The sequence below is a fragment of the Spizellomyces punctatus genome, assembly GCF_000182565.1.
Source record: "Spizellomyces punctatus DAOM BR117 chromosome Unknown supercont1.9, whole genome shotgun sequence".
NCBI classification, from domain to species: Eukaryota; Fungi; Chytridiomycota; class Chytridiomycetes; order Spizellomycetales; family Spizellomycetaceae; genus Spizellomyces; species Spizellomyces punctatus.
The window spans coordinates 704,472-730,239 of record NW_015971545.1 but is presented as its reverse complement, the minus strand read 5'-3'; the positions used below and the strand labels follow the sequence as shown (position 1 = coordinate 730,239).

Below are 25,768 nucleotides of genomic sequence, written 5' to 3'. Positions count from 1 at the left end.
GCAAAGGGCATGACCTGGTCTCTCACCCTACTCACGCTGAGAGGAAACGACTGCTGAGAAACAGCTTTTATTGACCCTCGTCTTCTCTGCCGAAATTCATAATATGGGAATATGCTTGGCACTGCAGATAACGTTAATGGTCGAAAGTGAAGAGAGTCACGTGGTTCTCGCGAGATCACGTAATCCTTCGTACTGGATCGGAGATTATCTGTTTACCTATCTGGTTCTTTTTTCTCTACAGAGTTCTTAAGAGGACGTTCCAAAACAACAGGGTCCATTTCGTATACCTTTATTGACCAGGGTAGAGTTTAAACGTATTTGAGAAATGCCGGGAAGAATCTGGGCAGCTGCGAAAGCAGTTGCCGCGGTGGCATTCAGCGTTCATGCTCTCTTTGGTGGAGCGAGTCAAGGTACAAATAGTCTTACCATCATAGCATGCTCATCTTGAGAAAGCAAAGAAGCTAATGTCGTTGTCACTAGCTACCCCCGCTCCCATCAGTCCCCGTTCGTCTCTCACAACCACGACGAGACCCCTTCGCCCTTATCCCGGTAATCGAACCAACTATCCATCGGGGCTCCCACGCAACGACAGCAGTTCTGCTAACCCAAACTATGCCGCGGTTGCTCAGGGAAATGTGACAGTGCTTATGCCGTATGACCGTGCCCATAATTCATATGCACCAGATTTGAAACTAGCCCAGCAGGCATGGGGGGAAGCCAATAATGTTTCCGTTCATTGGAAGGATTTTGGTCCGGATGTTGACTATGATGCGTATGTGCAGCGTGTTATCCAGGCTTGTGCGAGTGGGGAGGATGATTTTGATGTAATTTGGGTTGAAGCAAGTTATGTGGGAGTGTTGGCGGATTGTTTGATTGATGTGTGGGCATGGAGTGATACTCTTGGATCGGATCATATTGGGGCGGTTGCAAGGGGTGGAGTCATCAAGGATCGTCTGGGTAGGTGTTAACTTCCGTATTAAGCGTTAACACCTGTTAACGAATTCTTGGAAATGTTATGACCACAGTCGCCCTTCCTGCTGAGCTTTCTTTTGGAATACTTCTCTACAACATGGACCTGCTTACTCGCTATAACTATTACTCCCCACCTGCTTCTGTCGCAGAAATGGAGGAAATGGCCGCACAGATCCTCATTGGAGAGAAGGTGATGGAACATCAAGCACTGTGCGGTTTGACTGGAGCCATGTTTGGTAAGCTTCGACGTTGTCACATATAATCTGTTCATTTGGTACTCATAAGGCTATGCCCGTCATACATAGGCGAACCACTGGCGTCTATGGCTACAGAATGGTTAGCTGGCATCGGTGCCGCACTTGTCAACGACACAGGAGATGTCACTATCGCGACTACACCTGTTGCTGGCCTTTTCGCAAGTGTTATCAATTGGCTCCAAAGCGGTATCCTTGACCAAGCTGATGTAGGCACAGCTGATATGGACGCAGCCATTGCGCGGTTTACCAACGGGAATGCCATTTTTCTCCGCACCACGACCTCGATGCTACCTCAAATTATGAACACGTTGGAATCTGCATGGTTCGGATGGGGTGTGGCACCTGTGCCTTCTCAGCTTGAGAACGGGTTAGGGGTTGGGACCATTGACGGATGGTTTACGGGTGTTTATCGCCATTCCAAAAATCCTGCCGCCGCGCTACGAACCGTCGAATGGTTAACAAGCGCAGAATACCAGAAGCAAAAGATTTTGAAAGTCGGTACAAGGATGGTGGGGACGTTCCCTCAATTCCTCCTTGACCGTCAGATTTGCCAAGCGTATGGCTCTGTTCGCGATGTGTCTCTTTGTCTTATTTATTCGCAAGTCAACTTGGCCCGTCGTCCGATTCCCCAAACTGGGGCCAAATACCCCAACATCTCTCTTACTTTCCAAAAATTCCTATTGAATCTTTTGGATGGCAACACATATATCATCACTGGACTGGAAAACCTCGACAAGTCACTCCGGACACAGCTGGATCTCCCACCTAGAGATTACAGCATTATACTGGACCCTGGCGTCATTGGTCGACCAGGCAAAATCATTCCTCAAAAGGTTGGAACACAACTTGCGGGGTTATTCTTGGTCGTCGGTGTAACTGCCTTGGTTGTCTTCCTTTACCGACGGAAGCAGCGGTTGGACCTCCAGTCAGAGTTACGGGCGTCTGCAGCGTCAGTGGTTGAAGCTGCAAGACAGGGTGGTGCCCCTACCGGGGAGTCTCATGAGATGGGGCAGGTAAAGGAGGAGAAAACGGCACGTAAAAGTAAGGGCAAGGAGAAAGAAGAAGATCCATATGGAGAGAACACGTCATTGATTCAGAAATCTGAGAAAATAGAGATTTGAGCGTTCATTAGCGACTTACAGTGGATATGGGGTTATTTTGGCATTAGTTACATGTATCTGTCGTCAAATATCTACCTCGATATTAGTGAGGCCTTGTGTTAAAGATGAATCTTCCATGTCGAGTCCACCAGAAGCCATATCGTCCAGATTCTACCTATCGGATCTAAATACGTTCTCTATTCTCCTAATAGCCAGCCAATGCCCTCATAGACATTCTATACTGACCTTCTATACTACCATCGGGTCACAAACGTCCTTCTAACAACAGCATCTGTTCACCATCAACAAAGCCTCTCATTATTGCCATCCCCCTCAGTCTTCTTTCTTCGTTGTGGGGCGACATCGCCTCTGCACAGCCGATTATGTGGAGGGCTTGCCCGAAAGGGAGGGTCTTGCCGTTGGGTTCCTTCAGAACCAATTTGGATATGGCAATGCAGTGTACGGTTGATGGCTTGTGAGGCGTGGTGCTAATGAAGCGATGTTGAACGTATATCCATTTCCTAAAGAGATCAAAAGCAGTCTGAATATTTGTTTTCAGATCAAGTGGTATAGCAGGGACAACAACATACTCATCATAGCCCAGTAATGTAGACTCAATAGCATACTTCTGTAATGGCCCCAATTCCCGCATAAAGAACGACTGAACGCCCCCTACCATGATCATGACTTTTCTATTGAAATCCAATCCCAAAATTGCAATGGCCCAATCTGTTCGCGCATAATCTAAATGCTTGTTATAAGTGCTATTATTCATGTGCAAGTTCCAGTCCATATCGTCAGGCCAGACACGGTAAGTCAAATATTGCGGTGCCCAGATAGTGGCTGCAGGTCTCCATCGACGACGGAGACCGGCTTGAACGATATGCTTGGAGAGGCGGAGATGGTGTGCAAAGGGCAAGGAGCGAATGTTGAAGAGTAGGAGAGCGAAAGCGAGGAGACGAGGGCGAGTGTATATCTTGCGACCAAGAATAAGAAAGAGGATACCTATACCCAGTACGACTAGGCGGCGCTGAACGATAGCTTGGTTTGCACCCGCCATGTTGGGCTCGAGCGTCTATCTCAACCTGGGTGTGGATGAGCGAAAGACGGGATACAGCCAACTACTCTTCCACACCAAAGGTTGAAGAGCAAACCGATAGCGAAAAGGAAATCTGCCAAGAGATCTGGATGTAAATCACGTTGTGGCTGTCCAGAAAAGGCAATACTCATTCACCCCATTGACAAAAAGCAGAATGATGTGTGCTTTGGCCGAGAGTCGAACCCAGGTCTCTAGGGAACTGCAGCAGGCGGGAACTTAATTTTTTAATTTGACAGCAAATAATACCGATCACATCAGACATTCCTGACAACGATTTGACAAGACATGTTGGGGAACAACCTTTAGATTTCCATCACTCAAATGATTATCGGCACCGCACCAGGCCTTTAGAAGCTTTGAAGATATTCAGCACGGCATGCAAAAGTGACGCACAGGATGGAAGGACGTAGAGGGTGCAATGTCATGAAACGGATGAGATGTGAAGGAGATCACCATAAGATTATTGGGACTATTATACATTCTCTAAACATTAAGAGTCATTATTACCATGGAAGCTCGGTTGCCGAACGCTGACATGCATCACGGTCATGTGTTTTTCAGGTCACGCCAAGTTATTCTATTCTTTTGTAAGATATAAGATGAACGCACTATTTTTGGCGCACACACTCTTACAAAAACACACATATTTCGTTCTTTTTCTCTCACTCCATTTTTCTTCTCTCACTGCTTCTCTCGCTCTCTCTATCTCTGGTGCTTTCGTTCATTCTTCCTCATTTCTTGTCAGTTTCCTGGCCTTTTTCTTTTTTCTCACATCAAACCAATTATTTCCTCCATAATAGAAACAATGTTTGCAATTTTCTTGTTTCGCATGGGGTTGGCTGCAACGGCTCTCGTTCCTCTTGGGTGGGCTCTGGGTGTGTTGCGGGGAGAGTGGTTGGGATTCTTGGATATGTGGGAGGTGATGAGGAGGAAGACGGTGAAAGGGGCCGAGGATGATAAGAAAGAAAAACGGTGAAATTGCCACTAGTATCCATAACCAATAAAAAGTAAAGAAGCTCAGAGGTCAAAGAATCGCTGTGGGCAGCGCAAAAGAGGAGGCTGTGATCTTTTCCCAATATTTATTGTCGAAAACCTCATTTTTTTGGCTATATTCCCCCTAATTCAACTCTCTGCTTGTCCTCGCCCATTGTCATCTTTCCTCCAACGCTGCTGTCCAAACCTTTTCACATTCTTAAAATGAAAATATAATAATGGGTTACAGCCACGGCTTACGTGAGCAACTCTTTATAAGCAAAGTCACGGGATATGCACAGCCTCATAGAAAAAAAGCGATCCCTTGGCGCCAAAAGTCTCCCATTTTAAATTAAATCTATTGTCAGGTTTACCTCGGTAAGTTGTTGAAAGCAGCGCATCGTCCCTTAAATTACAAGCGTTCATATGAACAGCTCACTTGTAGTCCGCATAGAAAATGTCCTCGATGTCTCAGAAACCCTCACCGGAAGCACTCTCTCCTTCAAAGCCTACGGCGTCCCCCGCCGCAGTGCGGGCCGCAAGTGATCCAACGGAACAATCGACTTGGCCCCTCTACGCAGACCTTTGGTTTACACACGCTGTGATATTTCGCGGCCTATGCCATCTAGTGTTCTGGTGCTTCCCCGATTCCTACTGGACGAAACGCATTCCCCTTCTCTTTGAATTCGCTTTCGGCCTGTTGGGCTGGATCATCCTCCTCAAATGTTTCTTTATGCGGAGCGCGAAATTGGATGTCGATCAGCGGTTGGGTTCAAAATGGTTGACAGCTTTTGTATTGGGTGCAAGTGCGGCCATACCGTTGCTGTATTTGCAAAAAGACATGGAACTCGATGACGATCAAGTATCACGGACACTCAATTTGTGGTCTGGCTCATTTACGATTGTTGGTGCAATGGCTAATTGGTTCAAGTACAAGGAGCTTTGCAAGCAGCTGTGGGATGACTGTTGCCAGGGATATGTACAGGCCAAATCATGTGTACGTGCGGATCAGTGCGCCAGCGATGAGAAGGATGAGGTTGGTCTATCACCGGTTGCGAAACAGTGATTCCAGGCTCGGTCGAATTAGCCTGTATGTGCACCTATTATCGAACAGAGATTAAAGACTTGTCAGCGTATGATAGGTGCCTTTCAGGTACCTTGAAATGGGCAATCAGCAGCCAAGCTCAAAGTCATTCTGGTCTGTTTGCAGGGCATAATGATAGGAGTGCAGTTCAGAGACTAGATGTCAGTCGGTACTCCAGGGCAATTAATTATGCATGGAGTGCTTAAGGAATTAGATGACCGTAAATGTACGTAACTACTATCGTCAAATTATTTAAAGACAGTGGAAGCCTTGCACCGCGCTTAGCAGGTTTCGGCGAGTTTAGCAAAGTGCTGCAGGTCGCTTCGATGTTGTTATCCTACTAAAGCCTTGCCCAGAGCTTATTGAACGAAATTGCCAAGATAGTTATAGACCAACCGCCAAGCCATGTATTTCAAAGTTACAGTGCATGCTGATGATTCCGGACGACCAGCTTATGGCGGCTCCCGAAGCCACGAAGAATAGCCCCGCGAAACTCTACTCAAGATTTAACCTAGAGCGTAATGATGCAATGTGTGTGTTTTTACAGATTATCAAAGCCTATCAAGCGTACAGTCCAACCCTTCGGTAGGAAGCGTGAGCGAAGCCGTCAAGCTGTAGACGGTCTCTTTTGAAATGTCTCACTGATCTCTTCGTTAATGGAGTGGTCTCCTTTTCTCGCCTTGGATCGCAACTACTGTATCGTGGCACGTCTATGCACCTGCATATGTGTCTCGCATTCTTGGGGGTTAATTAATTTGTCTCCCCCCATTTGTTTACTTATCCCTACAGATTAATTAAAACATTTTCGGCTAAATAACCAAAGAATGGGTATCACTTTGGCTGCGGAATTATCTGTGCTTTCCATCCTCGGTATATATGGGCGCTGTTGACAACGGGATTTGATCAACGTTGACACTACGAGCAATCATCCCACCTCAATTTCTTTCCCTGCTGGGAGGTGGTCAGTACATGCTCCGCGATGACCTCCTTCTGATTTCAAAAACAAGACCGTTCCGACGCTGATTCAGTATGCATGTGCCGTCTTCATTCGTAAGTAATCTCCCAATCGTAGATTTTGCAAAGCTATCATCGGAAATGTAAATGCAAGCAGGAGTTCGTTTTCCTGAAATAAACGTGATATGCGGACCAGTGCTGCCAAATTGGTGCGATTAACTGCTTCCCGAGGGGTACACCTACCACATCTGCCAGAATATTGCTCGATGACCCTTCTATGGACGGATGTTTGGGCTATTCCTCTGTAGGTATTGTGGCCCTGCCAAGGATGGACGTCTCACTACTCCACGTACTCTCTCCTGTGCACTAATTTTGAAAAAACTTCTGAGTGTAGCTCAATATGTCTCCAGTATCAATAACCTATAAGGACAAGGGACGTCATCCATGCAACTACTAAATACGGCAGCATCGTTATTGCCCCATGCGTCTTTTCTCAGGTTTGAATTTTTTGATGGCGATGTTTCATTGGATCGACTCCTTACGGACTGCATCATTAGCGATGTCGCCATAATCATGAACGATGGCAAGCAGAAACAGTCCATCCAACAAATATTGGAATATGTGTGTCCGATTCGCTTGGCGCCTGAGTCCGTCTTTGTACTTACTACAGCAATATCTCTTCTCCTTTACATAACCTATTAAAAGCCGAGTGGCCCGTAATATCGGGTTCCGATTATTCTCCACCGTAGGTGATTCGACTGTTCGCTTCATCCTGTTCCAACGCAGACGATTGGGGAGTATGATTTTTAAAGGAAAGAAGATGATCGAGGGTCACAAAGGATTTCAAAAGAACAAAAAATGCCAATAGAGGCTTTGCGGACCTAGTGAAGAGTCGTTGAGGGGCAAACGCTCGATGCTTATAGTCGTTCCGGTATCTACCGGAGAAAACGTTCCAGTTTCTGAGGGAAGTTAGCATGCCTCTCTGCCTATACGTCTTGCTTTTTCCTTTGGTTGTTCTTCGTAGTCTCCCAAACATCCGGCATCATAAGTGAAATCTTGCAAAGTGCGGAAGATCCAAACTCGGTTTCCCCCACAAGAACGATCCCATTGAAAGATCAAGCCCAAGCGAATCAAAGTGGAAAAGAAATCGCAAGCCATTTCTGCACGCCATTCATTATCTCTGAACAACGTTCCCTGATAACAATTAATGGTGACTGTATCAAGATGTGATTTTGGAGAGAGTGGCCTATTACGCTCACACAGGAGTCCTCTGCCAATGTAATCCTCTTCGCGCAATTCATCCTATTTCCTCAACCCACCATTTAAAATGGAATGATACAGACTAGAGAGAGACATTGGGCTCAAACGGGTAAAAAAACCTATATTTTCAATTCGGATCAACCGAACACTAAAAACACAATAGATGTACACATTTTTAAATGTCCACATATACCACATATTCACATCTCCAATCAGATACTATCGTATATACCTAAGCTACCACGCCCATCACTACAACGCCTACCAAGCCTAGGACGACACCCCACAAAACCTTTTCCTTCGTTCCGGCCGAGAGGGAGAGGTTGGAACCGGGGACACGGCTGCTTGGAGCTGGAGGTTGGGGAATGTGGGGGACGCCGGGAATGTTCGGGAGGTCGGGGATGTTGCCGGAGCCGGGGAAGCTGCCGGGGCTGGGGATAATGGGAATGGGGACGGGATCAAAGCTTGGGCTGGGTTCTTCGACCGGTTCTTCAGAGCCGGGGCTGGGGATCTCGGGGATGCTGGGGACGCTGGGATTGGGGAGGGGATCAACGATTGGGGTGGGTTCAGCGGCGCCATGTGTGGCGGTTACAGTCTTTGTCGGCGTGGAGGTAGTTTTGGGGACCGTGACAGTTACCGTAGATTTCGTTACTGTGCTGGTGGTTTTGGGAACCGTGACAGTTACAGTGGACTTTGTAGCCGTGACCGTTACAGTTTTGGTCGGAATCTCCGTAGTTGTCACCAAATCTTCAGGCGCGGCTGCCACGTCTTCAGGCTCGGCTCGTGCGATGAGATTTGCAAACCCGACATCCGCTGCGAGTGCAGGATCAGCGGCAGGTGAAGGGGAAGGGGAAGGGACAGCAGCTGGAGAAGGGGAAGGAGAAGGGTCAGCGGCAGGTGAAGGGGAAGGGGAAGGGTCAGCGGCAGGTGAAGGGGAAGCGGAAGGGTCAGCGGCAGGAGAAGGAGAGGGGGAAGGATCAGCGGCAGCTGAAGGCGAAGGCGAAGGGGAAGGGTCAGCGGCAGGAGAAGGAGAGGGGGAAGGATCAGCGGAAGGCGACGGGGAAGGAGACGGGGAAGGAGACGGAGATGGAGACGGAGACGGAGTCGGAGTCGGCAAAACAATGGGCGAAGGAGACGGAGCAGGGCTTTCAAAGAGCTGAGCGGCCGCACAATGAACATCGCGAGATTGCATGGTCGAACCGTATCCAGCATCATGGGCACAGAACGCCGCATAGCACTATCAGAAAACAAGAGTGAGATTAACCAAGTGACAAAAGCTCAATTGAAAGTTCCTTAACATGTAACAAACAAGCAAATTCGGTTCAGAAAACTTACCGAAACAAGGACCTTGTAAGCACCACACAAACACCTTGAATAATACGGCTGTCCCGTAATCAACCCACTACACTGATCGACTGGATCGCCATGTCCCAATGGAACAGTCGCATTAGCGCAGAGCTCGAATTCATGTTGCGTGTTCCCGCAGTTTTGAGCTTTGGAGACCGTCGCAAAGAGAGTGAGGAGAAAAAGAATGATGGTGCGCATTTTCGGGCTGGGCGTTTGATCGAGAGAAAAGTTGCGGATGTTGGTGTGGACAGGGAGGAGATGAGAGCGAGGGTTTTTATAATCGTGATACTTGACATTTTGCTTTTTTTTGTTGACAGTGTTGGGAATTCGATGTTTTGTCTGCTGTTTGTCCACATGGGATTTTAACCCTGCCGTGCACATCGTTTGCTCCTTTCTCTTGCGTTGAGGTAAAGTGTCTGCCGGGTGGGAGTTGAGAGCATCATGATAGCCTGACGTTTAGAGTATTGGGTAGGTACCTTTCGGCATACTGCTGACGGAATTCACAGAGAAAATGTAGCATTGGCATGCCAAGAACAAAATACAACCCTTTCAACTCCTTTGTCTTGCTGCGCTGGTCAGGCCGATCTTCATCCTTACCAAAGAAAACATAACTCCAAAAGAAAGAGGCATGTTGCGAGGAGTTGAGTGCCGCTCAAAGCAATAATCAGGTAAATGGAAACAAATTTTAAAAAAACAAATGGAACGAAAAGACTTACCAGTCTGGTAACGAAAAAGGACATGCATCAAAAATGCCAAATGGTGACAGTACGCCAGACAGCTGCCATACTCAACCGAAGCGTTATTCAAATTAACTAGATTACACACGCCCGCTCACATCTCCAAATCCCACTCCTAGCAAACAACTATTACAATATGTGTTTATGCTACCATGGCAATGTACGCAAAACTTGACAGCCATCTCAGTCGTCAGTGACATTTGACATATATTGGAGGAACCTGACTTAATGATTAAAGGGACCTTCAGTGTGGCCTCCTTACCTGAACTAATATTTCATGCATGGCATGGCAAGTCACATTGGCGATCATGCACCCATCTGCATCAGAGTGCATTGTCGACGGGTAATTGGACCTATGTACATTTTCCTGCATTGAAAGGTATTACCCAGCGACTCGACACATTGAGTACGATTAATTGGATTATCTTGAATCACTATGCACCTTCCCAATGTGGCGGGATCTAATGTTTTGCAAGGTTCAGATCTGACAGTTTGCCTACATGTAGATCACCCAGCCACACGTAGATCTGTCGCTTCTTTCCATGACCACTTTTTTACGCCAGTTTATTGCATCATGATATCTCGTCCAAACAAAAAAGACACTGTAAAAGAAACATATCCAATAATATTCGTTCATCCCTACACGCACATCTACGCCATCTGTTCACCAGACCGCGACCGCGACACATAACGTTGATAGAACAAAGAAAACAAAACAAAAAGAGACACCAAAAACAAAACCTTGAAAGTCTCCCATAATCCCCCAAAAGATCTCGTCAGCTTGCCTCCTATGGTAAACGCAAGTTGCGCGACATGTATTAAAAGAGGGGTTCGTGAGGGTCGAGATGAATCAAACGAGTTGCGTACGTGGATGTCGCGGATTAAGGATACTTGATGCACGGAATATGTGTGTCTGGAATGTTGAATACTGGCCCGGTCGATTTACGATCATCCAAAACAACCTTCGTCAGCATCTTACTATGGTAAAAAAAAAAAAAGAGCACGCGGTAACGTTTTTTGAGGGTTAAGGGAGGGAATGATGTGTAGCGCACTTTTGGGGGATTGAGGGATCCTTGGGCATGGGGGGGGGGATGTATCATTCGGAAGATTCTTGCGTACCATTTGTCCCGGGGGAGGAACTTTACGCAGCATAAAAAGATGGGTGAGCGAGTCATTCCCCCTTCTTCCTTACCCACTACCCCAGCATTGTGATCAAATCCATTTTGCCGTCCTTGTATAAACTTCAATATGGCCGATACCTATACACCAGAATCCACTTGGACAGAATCCTTTTGGGCTGCTCCGCTTCTCACTCGGTATGAAGCCCGTGCACACGCCCGTGCACGGATGGCAAGCATGATCGAAACTCGGGAGATGACGACCATCACTGCAACTCGACTGGTATGGTCTCCCAAAGCTGAGCCGAAATCGAAAAGACCAGCAGTAGCTAAAAAACGTCCGGTGCCTACTCTTCATTCTATCAACAAAGTCCATCTCGAGATTGTACCTACCTCTACCCCCAAAAAGATGACGATTACCAAGAATACCTCAACGGACATTTCAGAAAACACTACAGAGAATACCCCAGCGACGAGCTCAACGGCACCTAGCGCCGAACCCGAACAAAAACCCGAAACCGAACGAGTAGATTCAGCAGTCGAAGTCACCGATATTCCACTCAAACTCACACCAAAAGTCCCGTCCGTAAAGCAAATCTCTTTTACATCTGTCTCGACCGAAACCGAGACCACGGTCATCTCGGTATGCACACAAACCGATAATGTCCCTACACCTTCCACATTCAGTTTACCGTCCTGGGCCATCATGGCCGTTATGATGTTATTGGTCCTTGCATTGAGCAGCAAGGCCATCGAGGCGGTGACCGGGACGGCGGTGTCAATGCACGTCGCGCTGGCAATGGAGGCGATCGGGAGGTGGTGGGGGTGTGCGATGGCAGTTGGGAAGGAGTGGGGAAGAGGGGTAATGGATGAGGTGTGGCGAGTGGGGACGCTGTATGTAGCGGATGCGGAGATTTGGTGGATGGGGGCAAAGGAGCTGGCATGTGAATGGGGGGAGTGGGCAGCAACGGACGGGAGGGAACTAATCGCTGAGGAGGTTATAAAGTTGATAGAACTGGGGTGGAAGTTGATGGAGGATAAGGTGTTTATGTTGTTGGGGGGGACGTGGTTCATGCTCGCCATCATCCTTCGGGAAATTCCCGAAGGATGATGGGGTGGGCATTATACCCTATTAGTGTATACCCATGCTGATGGAATACCCACCATGAGCACTCAAAATATATAAAAAAAAAGAAATTACAAAAGAACAAAAAACTCTTCCTCAGCGAAAATATCATGGTGGATTCATAATTAAAAACACTGAATAAGTATAGTTTTTAAATTCCCCAAAATACACCACCATTAAATCAATTCCAATGCATCCAAAATCATTTCCCCCGTCAAGTTTCCCAATCCACCCTTTCCTTCCACATCCTTGACCAATCCCACCACCCTCTCACACACAGGAGCAGCAATCCCACACTCACGGCCCATACGCACAATCTCTCCTTGGAGATACTCAATCTCTGTTGGCCGGCCCTTTCGCAGGTCCTCGTACATGGAGCTCGTAGCGCGGGGGTCAATCGACAACATGCGAGTTGCGAGACGGAGAAAGAGAAAGTTTGGGAGGGAGAGGAGATAGGGTATGATTGAGAGGGGAACGTGGGGGAGGAAGGAGACGGGGTTGATGCCGTTTGCGCGGTAAATGTCGAGTGCTTCGGACATGCAGTGGGCCCAGACTTGTCGGGCGGATCGGGTGGAGAGTTCTTGTTGAATGGGGAGTCCTGTGAGAGCGGAGATGGCGTTGTGGAGGTTGATCAAGAGTTTTCCTGTGTTTGAAAGTGTCAAACTTGTACATGGAAAACAATATACGAATAGAAACAAAAAAACATACCATAGAGTATTCCATGCATATCAGCAGAAACCTGAGTCGGAATCCCCGACTCGCGAAAAATACCAGCGAGTACCCGCCCCTTTTCTGAATCCTCTACAAACACATCCCCACCGGATGCCTGCTCAAAGTGTCCTGTATCGGTTTCAATGACATTGAATGGCCACATCCCTTCGTTTACATCACACCCTTTCAAGACGTCTCTCGCCTCATCTGCTGCTCGTACGCCATTCATCATCGTCACGACCGTCACGTTTGGGTTCTCGCCCCATCGCTTGAGATCGGCATAGGCACGATGGGCAGTGATGCGTTTCACGGTGACGATAATGTAGGTAGGATGGACATTGGGATGAGCGGTACAAAACGCATCGACCGAGTCGTATAGGTTGAGTTTCTCATATGGGATTGTGACGGTCGTTCCGGATTGGCTTGTGGCGGATAGTGAGCCGGCTGATTGGAGTGTTGTAAAGTAGGACTGGCGTCCGATGAGGTGTACGCTGCATAGATCTGGTTTGTTGGCTAGGTGAGCGCCTAGATACGAGCCTATGAACCCGGCCCCCAACACCATGATGGTGGGTTTCTTAGACATGATGATGATATAGACACGTGTGTGGGGATGAAAAAACAACAAAAAGCACGCTCAACAACAGGAGGTGGGGGGACGGAAAAGAAACTTGGAATAGGTTGCCTTGTTGAGTCGTTAAACAATAAAGAAAGTTCTAATCAAACCACAACGATGAAAGGCCATTCACCCAACGGATGGTTTTTTGAAAATTCCACAAAATGATCCCAAACGGCAAAACCCAAGTTACCAACTTTTTGAACACTTGAACACCCCCGTGGTCAAAAAAACACGAGTCTAAAATAGAGTTCCCAAAAAAATTGATTATGTCAACCCGTTCGGAAGTCCGGCTGTGGTCGTTCACACAAACCAGCCCATCTTTTTGTCTTTGCCGTCGTCGTCGTTTGTCCAAGGGTCAATGATGAAAAGGAGGGGGGACAGGTCAGTTTTTTGCTGAAAGGAATGAAGGGAGTTGCAGAAAATCAGGTCTCACTGAGCACTCTTTCACGCATCGCGGACCCCACGTGAGGCATGTGCGGGGGAACCGAGATCAGATTCTCGACAATCAGATCTACAGGTGTGCTATGGTACCGCATTTCAATCGAGGCGGTTAATCGAGATCTTATTGATGTGTACCCTACGGTGACATTCAATCGAGTTACTTGGCAAAAAGTGCACTACAGTAACATCCAACATCATATTGAGCACACTTGTGAAATAAACAGTGTTTCTACTTTATAAAAACAATCTCGAATACAGGAAAGCCACCTATTTTCTATTTAACACCTCCTTACAAAATCTATCTCAACATCTTTAAAAAACAATCCTCTCGGAGCCTAGTTTAGTCGAAAAAGGGTTATTCACAAACTGAGGCCTCTTGTTCGCTTCATGATATTTCTTGATATTAGGCCGCTCAGCAACACGAGTTTTGAACGCTTTCAAAAGGGGGAAGGGGTCGAGGATGGTGGGGTGGAGAGTCGTGAGGCGGTCGAGGAGGTCAAAAAAGAAAATATCGGCAAATGTTGCCTATATAAATTGGGAAGTGTTTTAGAGTGTGGTTGAGAGTAGAGTGTTGGGATTTGTTTGATGAGAATGTTCACCTTGGGACCAGTGAAATAAGCGGCTCCACCATTAGCTTTACTGAGGATTTTTTCAAAATATTCGAGTTTGGCTGGTGCTTCGTTTTTCAAGAATGCCACTGTCGTGCTTTCCTTTATACCCAATGCAAAAAGTATACGACACCATCAGCCATAAAAAAAACGGGGAAATGCGTAAAAAGTGAACAATCACATACCGCATCATCACTATAAACGGCCTTCAAGTACAATCTCTGAAGATCTTCAGTACCATCCGCAAGCATGTCGACAAGGACATGTTCTTGAGGTGTATCGCCGTAATACCCTTTTCGAGACGCAATGAACCTCATAATCGTCGCACTACCATCAGAAAAAAAGATTAAAAAGACTAGATCTACAATGTCAAAGTATGGTGCTTTGTTACCTCTGCACAACGCAAAACCCATTAAAATCCACCATGGGCATCTGTCCAAACCGGAACCGATCTGTATCCTTTTTGAGTTCTAACCATTGGTCCCTGTCCACGATACGGACGTCATCGTAAGGAATTCCTTCAAAAAAAAAGTAAATGTTAAACACCCATCGCAAAACGTATAAAGAAATGATGAAAAGTACCAGCGTCCTCAAGCAAGAGTCGAATGGCTTCTGCACGGCCTTGAAGTCCAAAATATGTGAGTGTTACTTTATCGAATTCGGACATGGTTTTCTCTCGTAGATTTGTTTGTTTGTGTATGTTTCCAGGGTCAGCGGCAATGTGTGAGACTTTGCAGGTGCGACTTTTTGCGAGAGAACGGGAGTGCGTCTAACACGAGGGTTTATATAGCCTACAAGGGAGGGCACCGCGTCCCCCGTGTCCGATCGCAGGAAAACCCCCCAAAGGGGATCGTCCATGACGAAACAGTTTCGCGGACGCGGAGATACCTTCAAGTAGGTGAACATGTCCGACACCTCCGAGCTCCCCCCAAGAAAAACAATAGAAAAAAATAATTTGGGTATTTGAAATGAGCAGCACGGACTCTTGAGATTTGAAATGCCCCTCACGAGTTGTTTTTTAGTGTTTTTTAGGTTGTGGGGTAGTCATCATGTGTGGTGGTGGGGTAAAGAAAGGTCTTGATTTCGATTGTCCCCCAAAAAACTCCAAGACAAACAGAATGGGTGGATTTGAAATCAAACTCCTCTCCGACATTTTCGGAGATGCTTTCCAAACATGTAAAATGAACACTTGCTCGAGATGCCTTTATTTGGATTCTGGTGTCGCGTGCAGCGTAAAAGGAACACTCTCCAGAGCGTGTTCCGAAGCACACGCATTTGCATACGTATTGCTTTGGATATTCAAGTTTCACAGGGCATGACTCTTGAAAAGCATCATTCAAAGTTCAGCTCTTACTGTGTTTTGCAATGAGTAGTCAAGTAGGGTAGTAATCGTAGGTATAGAATCAAGGTCTAGCTTCAAGTGCGGGAAGCTCACATTAAGATGAATGAAAAGGGGGTAGTCTGCTATGACCGCTCTTTGGAGCCTGTCTTCACACGACGCTGTAGCATTTTTGTTATCGTTCTGTTGCTTCACATCTTTTCAATTTCTTGCATAGTGTTCCTCGTGGGTTTCGGCAAGAAACATTTGAACGACAGTCCTCGTTTCCAAGAGAGCTGTTAACTTGATTGACGTGTCTTGAAAGCACTTACAAGTACTTTAGTTGTTCGCAACAACGAATGCGACAGTAATGTTCATTTGATATTCAGAGAATGCAAAACATTGTACGAATACAAAAGGGTTTGTGACAACTCGTGTACATCGAGTGCGAAAAGTATCTACTGATTGCAATGTAACCTTATGATCAGATCATGTTCATCAAGACCCAGTCTATAAAAATAAAAGTACGAAAAAACAACGTTTGTTGCTCGGGATATATAAATATATATACGACAACCCATCAATTGCCCCCAAATCTATAAAATCAAAAGTTCCCCCATATAACATAGATAAAAACCCCCAAAATATCATTTAAACTCTCTCATACCAAACTTTCATAGACTCCTCACTCTCATAATCAGTTCCCCGAGTCATAAACTGGACTTGTTCCTTGGTAGGCGGTTTCTCAATTCGTAAAACCCACAAAACAAGATCCTCAATCACCAATAAATTCAATAGGACATTATTAGTAAAATACGCGAGGATAGCCACAAAAAAGCCTGCAATGGCGTCCAGAAAGTAGTGATTGGCTGTAGCGACGATCGCGACGAGGATGAGGGGTGCGTAGAGGGCTCCAAGGATACGAAGGGGTTTCCAATGTGCATGTACGAGTATGGATGTACCGACTATGAATGCGTATCCGAAATGGAGGGAAGGCATGGCGGCGAGTTGGTTGCAAAAGGCGTTGGTGGTCCACACGCTTGCGATGCGTGTAGAGTGGACTGTGTCAATAAACCCGTATTCTTTGGGTAAGAGTCTCGGAGGCATGGCGGGCCATGTCGTAAAGACGATGAACGCATAGAGGTTGCATAAGGCCATGGTACGACGGATTCGAGTAAAAGTTGCAGAAGAGGTTTGGTAGTACATGTAGCCGAAAAATCCAACAGTGGCAGGGATATGAACAAAACTATACACACGGTTCAAAACCCCCATCCAAAACGGTCGATCCAAAAAAAAGCGTTGAAATTCTCTTTCCGTGTCTATTCCGAGTATATTCTCAACTTCAAGAATCCACATGCCATTTTCTCGTGCGAGATCCGTCGTGGATTCCGTAAACGTCAATGCCGTTACCCCTCTCGCTCCTTGGTAAACCAAGTACGTAAGGACCCAATAACATACTTCGATAATAAAAGGGTATCGAAAGAGGAGGCGGGATAGAGTTGTTGTTCGCCAGACGCTGGTATCCCGTGTTGATACCTTGCATCCGAAAAAGGTGCGTTCACGGTATGGGAGAGGGGGATGAGGATCTTTGGGTGGGTAGACTGGGGAATGAATTCGGTTAAAGTAGACTCCGGCACCCAAGATTGTAAATACAATGGTGGGTTCAAGGATGAGGCCCAGTGGGGACGATTCCGCGACGGACATGACTGAACAGAGGAGAGGGGATCTCGCTGTCCACACAATGTCAAAGGAACGACTAAGAGGGTATGAGAAAGGTGGTCACCACAGACCCCATCTGCTTTTAACCATCTGTTTTTCAGAAAAATACCCATTGTTATCTTGAACAAAAGCAAGCTTTTGGTTCTCCCGAACATGCACCACCTGCTCGGGGCCTTCTCTGATCATTTTAACCCCCCTTAACAACCCAGAACTCCGAACGCCACAAGGTCAAAGAAACCACAATCCTTGTTTTTTTCAGTCAAATCTCTTCTTCATCGCGCGGTTTTCTACAGAGACTTGTTTACGTTTGTTATTAACCGATGAGAGGTACAACCGACGTCAAAGTTCATGGCTCTCTTGGGTTTTTGAGTATTTGAGTTACGGGGTTTCTTAATATCTTGCCATGGTCATTTTCTGCGACAAGGCAATGATGATAAATTCCCGCATTCACTGTTTATTTCATTCATTTCTTTACATGAATCTCTCATTTCAACTGTATCATCATTCCAATACCTAACGCTTACAAACAGCTATTTCATTCATACCACGCAAAAAAACTCGCAACCAAAATCCAAATCTAGGCTCCCAACGTCTCCTGCAATCGGCTCAACACAAACACCCCACAAAACTACAAAATCGCTGACAAGAACACGCGACTAAGCATTACATTGTCTATGAATTGAATGTGAGTCCAGTGACATTCCATATTGATTATAGGAAGGAGGGGATGGATATACTGCATTCCAATACACGTTAGGATGGACGCGATGTGGACTCGTAAGTTTGTGTAAAAGTTTATTTCATCTGATGACCTTTGCAAAAAGGTGCCGCGGGGATCAAAAAAAAAAGCTCAATTTCCAATACTTCTCCATCGGAAATACTCCTTTGGCGAGAACCCCGCGGCGGTATGTTTTTGAAAGTTTGCCGAGATGTGTGTTTTACCAAAGCCATCTCGTATAATTTCGCATTTTTTTGAATGATAGGCACTTTCATATCGGTATCAGATCTCTCCTAAATGGACGGGGACCTCAAATTGATATGGATATGACACACCATATATGTTGCTGTTTTTTATTCCATGTGCAATGGGAGTAAAAAGTGGCAATTGGCGTCGTTTGGCTCTGGCATTCAACTGCGGGAAAACGGCATGAAAGAATACCATGTGTCCAAACCGCGTTGACTTGATAACGTGAAAACCTTGCCTAGGGGATCTCTATTTACGCGAGAAGGAAACATGTGCGATAATGTAGAGAGCAAACACTGGGATATGTATGTGTATACGCAATGAGCTCGCCCCATGGATCATGTGCATGGGGTTTTTTGTTGAATTGGGTTTTCGGGTCGTGGAAATGCGATGAGAGGCAGTAATTTGTTGAAACTATTATTGGATGCAAGTATGTTTTTTTTTGCATATTCGTGATTTTGGAGTGTTTTGGTTTTGAAGGGTTACAGGTAATCCAGTGTCCTTGCTCCATCGTCGCCGCTAAAAGGTCCTCTAAAGGTTCAGCAAAATCACTAAGCCAGAGTAGGTACGCAAAAACATTTTAAAATACTCGGTACACCAAACCTTTGGAATCGTATAAATATATTGGGCACTTGCTTGCGTGTGCACGATCCACCGCAAAGGTATCTTCGTGGTTGCTCATGGGACAGATCAAAGTCCATTCTTGCAAGTATCCACAGTTCTACTCAACAAGTATGCCTCCCGAAAAGGAAGAACCTTTTTGGCTTGCCTAGATACCAGACCAAATGCGGTATACGAAACGCACACTCATTATTGTATATCACCTCTCCCTTAAAAAAAAAGACACGTTTGTAAATGACGTCCCGTTTCTAATGTACAAGTTCCGCATCGTGCCCTGTTGCTTCACACTAGCGATAAAAGGCACTTGTAGTGTGGTAAAACCATGCGTGACACTGAGAATCTAACCCAACAATACACACAACAAGCATCAAGAGTGTTTCTCTTTTGTTTAGCTTGGCAGGTCACCAATAATCAGTTGCTTCATTCATTGATCTGCGTGACACTAAAGCTTTCATGCACGAAAAATGACCACAAGATGCATCCAAGATGCATCCTAAACATGGGATGCTTACAAACCTTCCATAAAGTACCGTAGAACTTGGCTGTTGTTAATGGATGCAGTTTCTGAAAGCGGATCGTTTCCATCGTTCCGATGCGAGTTTACGTATAGTGTATGTGAAAGCCCCTTTAAATATACACTTGCTTTAGTATAAGCAATGCAACACAAGGTTCGTATCTCGTTTGTTCAAGTTAGAGTTTTGATTCCTAGATTGTTGTTAGACTTTGGAGAATAGAAATGTGGGAGACTAGAATGAAATGTTTGTCCAATATCATTTTGATCACAATAAAAAGCGTGCAGGAAAGTTTCCATCGTTTTCATAATAGGCGTCCCTCTTATGATGCATCTTTCCGTTTGGGATCGTAAACATGGGTAGATGGGGGGTTGCTGTTTGTTTCTGCAAAAAGCGTGTGATGGTCATTTGGCAAGTGTATTTTAAACAGTTTATTTGTTTTTGATATGAAATAGATGAGGGAATGTCTGATAGCAGTAAAGCTGTACAGTGTCATATGGCAAAAAAAAAAAAGAAGAGCGGGTGTTGCACATATCTGGATAGGATAATTTGTCTACTTGGAATTGTTAACCAGTTCGTTTGGTGAGTGCTCCGTCATGTAATTCGGCTGGTTTCGTTTGGTTTTGCATCATCCCATGCAGGTATAGTTGCGTTGGGGGTGCTGCGCTTAGCTGTCGAGTGCAAGCAACGAGTGCGCGTCCTCTCGCGTCCTCGTCGTAGACAATTCCACAAAAAACCGGATCGCATCCACACACACACATGCCTTCAAACACCTCACCACCGACATACGCACTCAACACCCTCCCAAACCAACCCCGCTATACACATCTCACATCAGCATTTACATCCCAATATGGCTCCCCACCCGAATTCTACGTACGAGCACCGGGTCGAGTGAATCTCATTGGTGAGCATGTGGATTACGCGGGGTTTGGGGTATTACCCATGGCGATTGAACGGGATGTTATTGTTGCTGTTGGGCGTGTACCCAAAAAGGGCGTCCAAAATCTTGCATTGACATGTTCGAATACGGATCCGCGGTACCCACATGTTGAATACAACATGACGGATTCAGGAGCGATTGTAGAGAAAAATGGACATGACTGGAGTACGTATTTTGTGTGCGGGTACAAGGGCGCATATCAAAAAGCGGGTTTAAAGAATCCTATTGGATTGAATATCATGGTGACCGGAAATGTGCCACCGAGTGCAGGTGTGTCGTCCTCATCGGCCCTTGTCGTTTCCGCGGTATTGACAACACTATATGCACATGGGGTGGAATTGAGTAAAAAGGATGTAACAATGGCGGCGATAGAGGGGGAACGGTATGCGGGTGTCCAATGTGGGGGAATGGATCAAGCGATTTCAGTGATGGCAGAGCATGGGCCTTGTTTGATTCATTTTTATCCTACGTTGCGGGTTGAAGCAGTTGTATTTGGTCTTGTTCAGGATCCGCCTGTATTTGTGATTGCGAATACGTTGGTGGTGTCTGATAAGGCTCTGACAGCGCCGACGCATTATAATCTCCGGGTGGTGGAGACGCGGTTGGCTGCAGCCGTGTTGAGTCGGTTTGTGGGTGCAAAACGAGAGGGCATGACGTTGCGAGAGGTGCAGGAACTGGTGTTTGGTGATCTACAAGGGCGAGAAGACGTGGGACTTACGGAGATGATCGAGATGGTGGACAAGGCATTGAAAAAGGAACCATGGACGCGAGAGGACGTTGCAAAGGCATTGGACATGTCCGTACAAGATTTGGAGAAAAAGTATATAGGCTCGATTGTGATCCATGCAGCGACATTTGAGCTTTACAAACGCGCCAAACATGTGTATAGCGAAGCGCTGCGTGTGTTCCAATTTCGCGATACTTGTACCCAATCTCCACCCTCGCTTCAAAAGTTGGGTGCCCTCATGAATGCCTCTCAAGCGTCATGTCGGGATCTGTATGACTGCAGTTGCCCTGAATTGGATGAATTAACGGCTTTGGCGCTCCGAGCGGGTGCGTACGGGTCGAGACTAACGGGAGCGGGATGGGGTGGGTGCACGGTGTCGCTGGTTCCCGAGACGGGTGTGAGTGAATTTATAAATGTGTTGAAGCAAGAGTATTACTATAAAAGATGGCCCGAGTGGAGAGGAGATCCGGATGCGGACGAGAATCTGGGGGATGTGGTTTTTGCGAGCAAGCCAGGGAGTGGTGCTGCCATTGTCATCCCATAAGAAAGTGTCGTATCATTATAAACCATGACCTTGCCCTAGTCGCCATTCAACAGGTGAAATCTTTGAGAGGGTAATCAAGAGCATTGGCTTTTCCATCCACGCCCAGTCGGCGCTTACTAGTACACCACACTTGTCAGTATTTCAAGACAAGCGGGAGGTGAAATAGCTCTATAGCACAGGCAGCGCACTTTTGGTTTCACTTTAACAGCGATACTATTTGCAAACATTATCCATTCATCCCAGGCTCTCGATCATATTGCAATATGACCATGAAAGATCTAGGAGCCATTTCGTAATTAAATTGCACAGTCACAATGAGTGCGGCATCATCCGCGTTGCTAGGTCCCCCTTGTTGCTAGGCCTCCCTTTGCGCGTGTACTGCGCATTTGTTCCCACGTACATGGTTGGGTGCCAAACGCGTATCACTTGCAAAAAGAGTTGTAACCCCCTACGGCTGTAACTGTGCCACCACCTCATGTGCATGTTCTAAGCCACAAATGGAAATGAGAATATTCTATAACGGTCTGTGTCCTCTCTTTCCCAATTTGCAACAATGGGGATGAGCACTGCCACTGGCTGCCACAGGCTGCCACGGCCTGCCACGGCCTGCCACGGGCAATGCCATAGTGAACCCGCCTAGCAATCGTATGGGACAATGACATAATAATAAGGAGACATGCATGAAAATGACATGGAATCCATATGGACATGACTGAATTCAAGAGGGAAATGAATGAAGCATAGGCTGCATGGTTGGGCGTGGAAAAAGAGTGAGAGAGAATGAATCTTGTAGGAGTAGGTGAGAGAGTGTGAGTAAAAAGAGAAAGAGAGAGTAATACAAGCATGGCCGCTGATTGTAAAAATTTGCACATTTATCAACAACTCTCTCTCCTTTCTCTCCTTTGCAATTTTACAACAGAGAGAGTGAATACAAAGGGGGATTACTACTAGTGGAGAGAGAGAGAGAGAGAGAGAGAGAGAGAGAGGGTGTGTGTTTAGTTCATGGAGAGAGAGAGTTTTTGTTTGCTGTGCATTTCCTTTCTTTTTTACTCTCTCTCTCTCTCTCTCTCTCTACTACTCGCAGAGAGTCACACACACACACACACTCTAGGAAAGAAAAAAAAAGAGCGGAATTTCTCCCACTTTCACACTTGCTATAAATAACTCTCTTCTTCTCTCTTCTTCTTATTCATCCACATTTCTTTATTTAGTATCAATTGTGTGTTGTTGGGAGATAGGGGGGGATTTTATTCTTTTTATTCATCTTTCTCTCCTCTCTCTCCGCTTTCTCTCTTCTCTCTCTCTCACACACACACACACACACACACATTCACAGTAGTAGTAGTAGTAGTGCTAGTAGGATAGGAGGATATGACCCGTCGGACGTTTCTCATGGCTTCGGCCGTTGCTGCCTTTTCTACTCTTTCTCCTATGGCATTGGCACAACAGGCAGTGGATCCTGCAGTTGGGGGAGCTTTTCAGGTTATTTCTCAAAACACGGGTGTTGCTGCTGGTGAGTTTACTAGTGTTTGTTCTTGCATTAGTGGATTTAGGACTTGTACTCACTCTCTCTCGGCAGTCCACATGGCACTGCTCCCAAATGACAAGCTGCTCCTCTCGGAACGCTTTCACGAAATTCCCTCAGACTGGCGCAGATTCAACGCGGACGGAACCCCCAACCTCGCTTGGAACGGTGACCTCGCTCAAGCACTCTGGGCCGAATCCTCGCCCATTTACCAACCCAACAAGAACCTCGGCGATTTCTTTACAGACGCTTGCGAATTCGACATCACAAATGACAAATTTGAAATGAAGAATTATGCATTCGATACCCAGCAGGGCTATTCGTTTTGTAATGGTGCTTCCCAGTTGGCGGATGGCACGATTTTGATTGCTGGCGGTGATCAAAAGTGGAACATGCCTTTCAAGGGAAAGAATTACACTAGGTGAGTAGAAAAGTGGGGGCTTAAATCTGTATGGCCAGGGAACAGGCACATGTCATTGTGTTTCTAGAGTCTCTTGCTGCCATGGGTAGTGTGCTACGCATCACCGGATAGAGTTTTTTCTTTCTTGTTGGATGTGCCTACGCATCGCTCGCTTGCAGCTCGCTCTAGCTCACCACATATATTCTCCCAGTGATGGACGTCGGGATGTTCGTATCTACAACAATGGCGTCTTGACAAAGGTTGGCGAGATGCCCCTCGACACGCGTGCCAACAAGACGGGTGGAGACTATAGCGGTCGTTGGTACCCTACCGTCATTACCTTGCCCGACGAGCGGTGCGTTTCCTTTAAAAATTGCTCACCTCTCTCACACACACCACATGCTCATCCCTTTCCTTGTTTGATATAGTGCCATGATTCTTGGAGGGCACAAGGTGTACTTCAAGCCCACAGACCCCTTGGTCAACAATCCCACGTACGAAATCTTCCCCGCGCCCACACCAAAGAACCTCACGGCACCCGTCAACGTTAATGTCCTCGCGGAAACTTTCCCCATCAACATGTACCCCATCTCCTACGTTCTTCCCCAGTCTGGCCAAGTCTTTACCCTCGCCGGTAACCGCTCCGCCACCATCAACTATGCAAACGGTGGTGAGACCCCTGGCCCTTCCCTCCCCGAAGACAATGTCTACCCGCGCTCGTTCCCGTTCGCGGGTACAAACTGGATGAACCCGCTCACAAAGGCGAATGGGTACAAGGCCACCGTCTGGGTCTGTGGAGGCACCAATCGGACGGCAACTCCAGATGGATGGGACAATGCAAACTTTACCCGTCACTGGTGGGACAATTGCTCAAACTGTGCAGCCACGGCGAGGTGTTACCACACGAACCCCGAGGATACTGGTGCCACGTGGGTGCCCGAGGACATGCCTATAGCAAGGTCCCAGCCTCAAGCCATCAATCTTGCCGGTATGTATGATCCACTTGAGACTCGTTTGTATGTCAAATTTATAACTGACTCGGTATGATTTTTCAGATGGTAAAGTGGGCATCTTTGGCGGATCGGGTATCGGCCACCAAGGAGGGGACGCTGGTGTCGGCTACATGGCCCGCGAACCCACCAACAAGGCCGTCATTTTTGACCCAACCCTGCCCGTCGGGAACCCCAAACGCTGGGTCGTTGGCGCCGAAGCCACTGTTCCCCGCCTCTACCACGGCACCTCTGTCCTTCGGACAGACGGCTCTGTCGTGTTTGCTGGCAGTGACGAACAAAACTATTCGGGCGAAAACCAACGCCGCACCGATCCCTATGAATTGCGCGCCGAAGTCTACAGGCCCCCGTACTTTGCCATCCCGAACCGTCTCTCCCTCGACCTTGCCTCTGTCGTGCCCAAGGCCGGATACGGTCAATCCATCCTGGTCCCCCTCACGACACCCGCGGGTGCCAAAATCGCCGCGGTCCACTTTATCCGCTACGGCACCTCCACGCATACTCTCAACATTGACCAACGCCTCGTAGAGCTCGAGATTCTCAAATGGGGTAAAGACAAGGTATTGGTCAAGACGCCCGCGAACGCCAACATTGCCCCTCCCGGCAACTGGATGTTGTTTGCCGTGGACAACCGCGGTGCACCCGTTGTTCAAGCCGCGACCATTAATTTGCGAGCTGCGAATGCTGCTGCGGATGCAACGTGGAATGAGGCGGATACCGTTACCCCCGAGCCCAAACCCAGTGGTAGCAAGGATGCCAACAGTGGAGCGATGGGTGTCAAGGGGGTGTTGTGGGCTGTTGTGAGTGCTGTTGTGGGTGGTGTTGTCGCATTTTGGTAGATGGTTTGGGTAGATTCAAGTGTTTGCTCTTTTAGCAAGTGAACTCTTTTCTTTTTTTTTTTTTTTAATATGGTATATCTCGTTTGTTTGTTTCAATAAGTGGTATTTTATGCAACGTGAGACTTGTGTGTGTGCTTTGCATAGACCATGTTCAGTTTTGTATGATGGTGCGAATGTCGTGGAGGCGACTATCCCTGTTGCCATGACACCGCGCACAGATACACGCATGTTGGATATCACACAA

At 46.8% G+C, this 25,768-nt stretch overlaps 10 protein-coding genes across 11 annotated transcripts; 5 read left to right on the top strand and 5 right to left on the bottom strand.

Moving 5' to 3' along the window:
* The first annotated feature begins 227 nt into the window (after positions 1-227).
* Positions 228-2,476, top strand: SPPG_05624 (uncharacterized protein). Its single transcript, XM_016753835.1, has 4 exons — positions 228-410; positions 481-957; positions 1,026-1,208; positions 1,278-2,476. Exons 1-4 carry the CDS (start codon positions 326-328, stop codon positions 2,348-2,350), a joined length of 1,818 nt encoding a protein of 605 aa, XP_016607420.1. The 5' UTR covers positions 228-325; the 3' UTR covers positions 2,351-2,476.
* SPPG_05623 (uncharacterized protein) lies at positions 2,292-3,640 on the bottom strand. The gene is made up of 3 exons (XM_016753834.1): positions 3,564-3,640; positions 2,920-3,501; positions 2,292-2,850 (listed from the first exon to the last, which is right to left on the bottom strand). Exons 2-3 carry the CDS (start codon positions 3,387-3,389, stop codon positions 2,595-2,597), a joined length of 726 nt encoding a protein of 241 aa, XP_016607419.1. The 5' UTR covers positions 3,390-3,501; positions 3,564-3,640; the 3' UTR covers positions 2,292-2,594.
* Positions 3,641-4,785: 1,145 nt separating this feature from the next.
* On the top strand, positions 4,786-5,753 carry SPPG_05622 (uncharacterized protein). The gene has a single exon (XM_016753833.1). The coding sequence runs from the start codon at positions 4,858-4,860 to the stop codon at positions 5,464-5,466; it is 609 nt and encodes a 202-aa protein (XP_016607418.1). The 5' UTR covers positions 4,786-4,857; the 3' UTR covers positions 5,467-5,753.
* Positions 5,754-7,930: 2,177 nt separating this feature from the next.
* Positions 7,931-9,243, bottom strand: SPPG_05621 (uncharacterized protein; the record flags this gene model as incomplete). The annotated part of the gene is made up of 2 exons (XM_016753832.1): positions 7,931-8,935; positions 9,034-9,243. The coding sequence occupies 2 exons, from the start codon at positions 9,241-9,243 to the stop codon at positions 7,931-7,933; spliced, it is 1,215 nt and encodes a 404-aa protein (XP_016607417.1).
* Positions 9,244-10,893: 1,650 nt separating this feature from the next.
* SPPG_05620 lies at positions 10,894-12,211 on the top strand. 2 transcript variants are annotated; one of them, XM_016753830.1, is made up of 2 exons: positions 10,894-11,183; positions 11,272-12,211. In XM_016753830.1, exon 2 carries the CDS (start codon positions 11,310-11,312, stop codon positions 12,009-12,011), a length of 702 nt encoding a protein of 233 aa, XP_016607415.1. In that variant the 5' UTR covers positions 10,894-11,183; positions 11,272-11,309; the 3' UTR covers positions 12,012-12,211. The 2 variants fall into 2 exon arrangements, with proteins under 2 accessions (XP_016607415.1, XP_016607416.1); XM_016753831.1 differs by having other exon boundaries at positions 10,894-12,211.
* SPPG_05619 (2-dehydropantoate 2-reductase) lies at positions 12,121-13,802 on the bottom strand. The gene is made up of 2 exons (XM_016753829.1): positions 12,735-13,802; positions 12,121-12,669 (listed from the first exon to the last, which is right to left on the bottom strand). Exons 1-2 carry the CDS (start codon positions 13,318-13,320, stop codon positions 12,203-12,205), a joined length of 1,053 nt encoding a protein of 350 aa, XP_016607414.1. The 5' UTR covers positions 13,321-13,802; the 3' UTR covers positions 12,121-12,202.
* Positions 13,803-13,886: 84 nt separating this feature from the next.
* Positions 13,887-15,376, bottom strand: SPPG_05618 (uncharacterized protein). Its single transcript, XM_016753828.1, has 5 exons — positions 14,985-15,376; positions 14,794-14,920; positions 14,588-14,729; positions 14,394-14,504; positions 13,887-14,319 (listed from the first exon to the last, which is right to left on the bottom strand). Exons 1-5 carry the CDS (start codon positions 15,067-15,069, stop codon positions 14,107-14,109), a joined length of 678 nt encoding a protein of 225 aa, XP_016607413.1. The 5' UTR covers positions 15,070-15,376; the 3' UTR covers positions 13,887-14,106.
* A 995-nt stretch (positions 15,377-16,371) lies between these two features.
* On the bottom strand, positions 16,372-17,580 carry SPPG_05617 (uncharacterized protein; the record flags this gene model as incomplete). The annotated part of the gene is made up of 2 exons (XM_016753827.1): positions 17,549-17,580; positions 16,372-17,476 (listed from the first exon to the last, which is right to left on the bottom strand). Exon 2 carries the CDS (start codon positions 17,422-17,424, stop codon positions 16,372-16,374), a length of 1,053 nt encoding a protein of 350 aa, XP_016607412.1. The 5' UTR covers positions 17,425-17,476; positions 17,549-17,580.
* Positions 17,581-20,227: 2,647 nt separating this feature from the next.
* Positions 20,228-21,786, top strand: SPPG_05616 (galactokinase). Its single transcript, XM_016753826.1, has one exon. The coding sequence runs from the start codon at positions 20,296-20,298 to the stop codon at positions 21,748-21,750; it is 1,455 nt and encodes a 484-aa protein (XP_016607411.1). The 5' UTR covers positions 20,228-20,295; the 3' UTR covers positions 21,751-21,786.
* Positions 21,787-22,742: 956 nt separating this feature from the next.
* SPPG_05615 (uncharacterized protein) lies at positions 22,743-25,646 on the top strand. The gene is made up of 5 exons (XM_016753825.1): positions 22,743-23,263; positions 23,330-23,696; positions 23,887-24,030; positions 24,104-24,663; positions 24,731-25,646. The coding sequence occupies exons 1-5, from the start codon at positions 23,122-23,124 to the stop codon at positions 25,522-25,524; spliced, it is 2,007 nt and encodes a 668-aa protein (XP_016607410.1). The 5' UTR covers positions 22,743-23,121; the 3' UTR covers positions 25,525-25,646.
* The last annotated feature ends 122 nt before the right edge of the window (positions 25,647-25,768 follow it).